This window comes from Garra rufa, chromosome 15 (genome assembly GCF_049309525.1).
Source record: "Garra rufa chromosome 15, GarRuf1.0, whole genome shotgun sequence".
Lineage (NCBI taxonomy): Eukaryota > Metazoa > Chordata > Actinopteri > Cypriniformes > Cyprinidae > Garra > Garra rufa.
In genome coordinates, this window is record NC_133375.1 from 2641956 (window position 1) to 2648213 (window position 6258).

Consider the following 6258-nt stretch of genomic DNA (forward strand, 5'->3'; position numbering starts at 1 on the left):
GGATTTCCAAAGTAACTTTTTCAAATATGGAATGATAAAATTAAATAAAATAAATACATTTTTAATGTAGAATTTGGGCCTTCTAAAACATAAGACTCCCATAATGGTGACATTTTAAATGCGTAATTTTACAAAACTAAATTTTCTTAAGTGTAAGTTTGATTTCCATAAGTGGCCTTTTTCAAATATGTAATAAGCATTTTACATTTAAAGTTCGGTCATTTTTTAAAATGTAAGATTTCCATAGTGACATTTCAAATGTGTATTACTTAAATATATTTTTAACTTTCTAAATATGTAAGTGATAAACATTTTAAATGTAAATGTTTTTTTTTTTTTGTTTTTTTTTTTAAGATTTCCTAATTAACTTTTTTTAAATATGTAATGGTTAAATGAATAAATAAATAAAAGCACAATAAAAGCACAATTTGGACCTTTTTAAATGTACAGTTTCTACAATAGTGAAATTTCAAATTAGTAATGTTACATTTTTTATTTATGTAAAATTTGATTTCCATAAGTGACTTTTTCAAGTGTTCAAAAGTGTTATTTATTCATTAATAATTAATTCATTAATTTAACTGTACCATTTCAAAAGTGTAATGTTCTTTTTTTATGTACTTATCCATTTAAATGTTGATTTCCATAAGTGTCTCCAATATTTAATAATAAAATAAAATAACATTTTTATTTAGAATTTTACCCATTTAAAATGTAAGATTTCCATAATAGTGACATTTTAAGTATGTACTGGTACGTAAATAATTTTTTTAAATTGAATTTTAATTTTTTTGTTTTTTTTGTAAAAACTGATTTTCTAAATTTGTTGTGCTAAACACTTTAAATGTAAAATTGTCATTTTTAAAATGTAAAAATTTCCACAGTAATATTTTCAAATATGTAAAATGTTTAAAGAAATAAATGCAATAAACCTATTAAAATGTAAGATTTTCATAATAGTGACATTTCGAATGTGTAATGTTACATAAACAAATTAAAAATTTAAATTGGATTTCCACAAGTCACTTTTTCCAAATATAAAATGATAAACATTTTAAATGTAAAATAAATAAATAAATAAATACTTTATTCATGTTTAAACTTTAAGATTCACAAAGTAACAAATGTTATGTTAAAAATTTATTTTAATGTAAATTTATGCTAATTTTACTAACAGTAACATTTCAAGTGTGTAATATTACTTTTTTTAATGTATTTATGTAAAAATTGATTTCCACATGTGACTTTTTCCAATATGTAATGATATAATATTTAAAAAAAAATTCCAAAATAGTGCGTTCAAAATTCATAGGATTACACAAACATGTTTTTGTTCACTTTCATCATTTTTAAAACATTTTTTTTTCTATTACAGTGAGTTTAAAACATGTAACGTTATATAAACATTTTTTAAATGCAAAACTTGTCATTTTTAAAATCTAAGATTTTCATAAGTGACATTTTCAATTGAAATATGATGTTCTTCAGGAAACAATGTGGGGCAGGACTTAATTTAGATTATAAAAAAGTGACAAATTGTTATTAAACTATTATTAAAAGGACCAAAAGCTGGAGATAGATCGAGGCAATTGTTACATTTGGATTAAACATTACAACAGCATAATGAAAGAACAACAAATACTTTTTACTTCTTTTAAAAGACTGATGAATCAGGCAGCAGAACACAGTGAGTTGTTAACTCATTTGAACTCTAAAGCAGTAATAGCCAACCATTTGTGTCAGTTAACAGGCTGATTGTATCAGCGGGATGGTTTGAGTTGATTTTGTGACTCAGGGAGCACTAGCCGTGATAAGAAACTTTCACCACCCAACACTCATGTCTTCAACTAAAATTATTTCTATTCTCATTTTCTGGCTTTTCAGCCATTTTCAACACCTCAACCTAACACCATTCCCTTGGCCGTTGCACGCTGGCATCCTGTCCATTTAGCACTTCGGCTCTATCTAAACACTGGTGCCGACTGCCCCGCCGCTGCGGTCAGGCTCTGGCCCACTAAAACTGTCCTCAAGTTGGCTCAGAGGGTCAGCAGCAAAAAAAAAAAAAAAAAAAAAAAAAAAAAAAAAAAAACAGTCAGCATAATTCAGCTCCTAACGACAAGGGTGGTTACAATCGGAAAACTGCTTTGGGCGTAACGAGAAAGCGCTGCAATCCTCTAGTAAGTGTTTACAATGACAAGGGACTGGAAACACACACATAAACTCAATTTGCCAATTACCTTTTACAGTAGACTTCAGGCGCTGTGCTAATGTGTTGCAGGTGCCCTTGAGTTGTGCTTAAAACAAGACAGAACTGGCATGAAAACCAGAGCCAGAGAGGAAAGGAGGAGCACCGCCAACATTTATCAACGCTGCATTGATAGTGGCTTCAGATCATGTTTATACTGTCTCATATTCACACAACCTTGAGGAAAAATGACGTCAACACTATGTAGCAATGTGCTCAAGTCACATGCTACAGGCAATGCTTTTATTATGCAACTAAAATGCTCTAAAAGGGACAGTTCTGGCTTTAAAATTTGCAGTGCATTCAAATAAATTACCATACAAGGTGGAAGAATTGATTATAGTGATTGTTTTTTTTATAATATGTCATTTAATGTTCTAGTTTATATACATTTTGTGGCTCTGCAAGCTTGAATTTTAAAATCAAATGCATTTACTAAGGTTACAAAAATGTGTATTATCATTAAAAAAAATTTAACTGAATATGATAATTGTATCGATAATTATATGGATTATATTTTATAATTAATTTATATAATATAATTATATAATAATTATTATTATTAATGTAAATTATTAACTAATATCTGTGTTACACAAGTTATATTACAAGGTGAAAGAATTATTTATATCGATTAAACTTTCGATTTATTTAATTTTTATTATTTATATTATACACAAACACATTTATTTATTTATTACAAATAATATTTAATATTTATGAATAGAAATTTTTATATAATATAATACAAAATGAATAGAAATATAATTGTGTTCTGTAAAGCAAGCTTGAGATTTAATGTTGCAATAATTTATTAACTTATTATTTATATTATACTAAGTTATTATTTTTTGTTGCTCTGTAACACAAGCTTGCATTTTAAAATCTGCAACAAAAAACTAACATATTTGGTAATGTTTAAATAATTAAATAATTAAATAGGTATATGTATATATGTATATGTATATGTATATATGTGTATATATATGTGTATATATATATATATATATATATATATATATATATATATATATATATGTGTGTGTGTGTGTGTGTGTGTGTGTGTGTGTGTGTGTGTGTGTATATATATATATATATATATATATATATATATATATATATATATATATATTTCTTTTTTAATAATAATTTAATATTAATTTTTAAAAATAGAAATATAAATTGTGTCTTCTGTAAAGAAAGCTTGAGATTTAATGTTGCAATAATTTATTAATTTTAATTATTTATATTATACTAAATTATATTTAAAGCAAGCTTGAGTTTTAAAATCTGCTAAAAAATAATCATATGTATTTACGAATACTGCAATAATTTATTATTGTTGCTGTTGTTGTTAAACAATTATTTAACACCTTATTATATTTAAAATCTATTATTTATATTACAAGGTAGGAAAATTGTTTTTAGTGATTATATTAATTTATTTTTATATTTTATACTATATTACACTTACACATACATATGTTTAAATTATTATAAATTTAATTTACTAAATGTGTTACACAATCTATTTTTTTCATACAATATCATATTTGCTATATTATCTATGAAGCAAAATTAATTAAAAAAGTGAAATATAAACAAGTGTATATATTAACATTATATTACTACAAATGTAATTATTTATTAAATATCTGCATCTACTATAACACTGCTTTAGCTGACTGAATCAAACATTCCCATGCATTAGATGCTTGAACGTTTTCCTCAGTCTTATTAGCGACTCTATATCATGCCTAAAACTTTTGCTTTCCTCATCCTACATAGAGTCTCTCAACTTGAAAACTAGGCCTCTCATAGACCGTCATCCTCCAGCTATCTGATCCATTTCTCACTCCTCTCTAATTGTCTTCCAGCTCTCGGCCTCCAACGCTCAGAGCGAACATCAGTCGGTCGCTCTCCTAATGAGAGGCAGAACACAGATGCGACAAAAGGTGGCGGAGAATATTCCAGAGAAAAGCCAAGCACCGGGCCCTTTGGTTTGGTGAACAGAGAGAATATGGCATATGCTCTAGGGCCCGCTAGGTGCCAGCGCCAGAGTCCAATTGTTCGCCTCCTTTCATGGAGGGAGAGACGCGAACGGGGGGCCAGGAGGCTTTGTCAGCTCGGAGGAGACGAGGCAGCGCTGCCAGAGATGCTGTGAGGCAGATGTGAGGGACATTTGTTACTGAGGGAGAGCGCGCCGCCTGCCAACAGCACCCAAATAGAAGCGGCCTGACAAACTTACAGCTCCGTTCTGGAGGTAATGAGGGGCTGACATGCTTTCAATTGCCCGCTCGAGATCTGTGTCGCGCGCTTTAACAAGTTTTTAGGCTAAAAAGTTTCCTCTAAAAGCCTCGATGATGATGATGATGCTGCTATCTGTTTTACCATCACTGGGGCTTTGGAATTTCCAGTCTTAAAAATTTAATTTACTGTATAACACAGAACTTTGACTTGAAAATAATCAAAAGCAGATGACTAAACAAATCAAAATGTGATATGGACTAGTGTCTGTGAATATTAAGCTGCAAAAATACTATGAGAAAGAATGGCGCAGATGTGCAGTTTCGTTTATTACATACATACTGAAACGTCCATAACGCTCGCTGTGTTTTTAGCCTCTTAGCTGTTCTTGTGAGAAAAAAAAAAACGATCGTCATTTCATGCAAACAAACTTAAGACTTCACAGCAACCCGTCAAAATGCAAGCTAGAAGAAAACGTGACAAATATATTAAAATTATTATTAAAAGTATTTTTAAGGAATATTTACTAGAACAAAAAATATTTACCAGAATTTATTTAGCAGAAAATTGTAAATACAGTATACACAGCACAGTATTTTTGAAAATGAATAAATAAATAATTTAACTTTTGTAAAAAGTCAATAAATTAGAAAATATTTTGATTATTAAAACGAGAAAAATATATTATAAGATATCCAAAATGTACAATTTTATTTTTTTAAATAAAATAAAATTAAATAAAATAAAAAAGCTGAATTTGGCAAAAGATAAAACAGGTTTGAAAATACAGCTTTGCATCACAGATATAAATTAAATTTATAAAATAAAGATTTAAAATTTAAAATTTAATTTGACAATAATAAAATAATATTAAAATATATATCTAAATATAAAACTGAATTTGGCAAAACATAAAACTAATAATAAAAAAAAAATGTTAAGGACACAGTATTTCTGAAAATAAATAAATTAAACTTTTATAAAGGGGACAAAAATAAAACGTATTTCATAGGGCTTTACATTTTTTATTAAACTTTTAATTAATTGCTGTTAAATTGTGTACGTTTTTATGATTTCAATTAATTAGACATGCTTAATCATTCATATTTTATAATTAAACCAATAAAACAGAGTCTAGAATAGCTACAACGGAATTGGAATAAAAATAAAACTGATTTCATAAGGCCCTACAACATTCTGTAACATTTCTGTAATTAAAAGTAAAAGCAAAGTTATTTGTAATGTTAAAAAAAATATTACAAATAAATACAAATCTTTCCATTTAATAAATATAAATATTTAATCATTTTTTTATACATTTAAAAAGGTTAGAATGTAATTCAATTCTAATCGTTTGAAGTCGCAAAGAATCCTGAGGAAAAAAGTAGCAGTTTTCACAAAAATATTTAGCAGCAAAATCCATTTTCAACATTCATAACAAAAAGAAATGAAGCATTCCTTATTTTTAAATGTTAATTGTGACAAATCAGCAAATCAGAATGATTTCTGAAGAACCATGTGAGACTGAAGCCTGGAGTAATGATGCCGAAAATTCAGCTTAGCATCACAGAAATAAATTACATTTTAAAATATATTAAAATAAACAATAGCTATTTTAAATTGTAATAATATTTGACAATTTTTCAGTTTTTGCTTAATTTGAAAAATGCATTCTTTGTGACAAAAAAAAAAAAAAACGTAGTGTAATGTAAAAGTAACCAGTTTTATAGTGCAATCATATAAGTAAGGGATAATGTACAGGCAGC

At 27.3% G+C, this 6258-nt stretch overlaps 1 protein-coding gene across 1 annotated transcript in view; it reads left to right on the top strand.

Moving 5' to 3' along the window:
- tcf7l1b (transcription factor 7 like 1b) overlaps nt 1–4409 on the top strand; it is a 37513-nt gene extending 33104 nt beyond the window's left edge. Inside the window, exon 6 of the mRNA XM_073819135.1 lies at nt 4123–4409. Coding sequence (XP_073675236.1) covers nt 4123–4409 — 287 coding nt within the window. The remainder of the gene's footprint in view (nt 1–4122) is intronic.
- The last annotated feature ends 1849 nt before the right edge of the window (nt 4410–6258 follow it).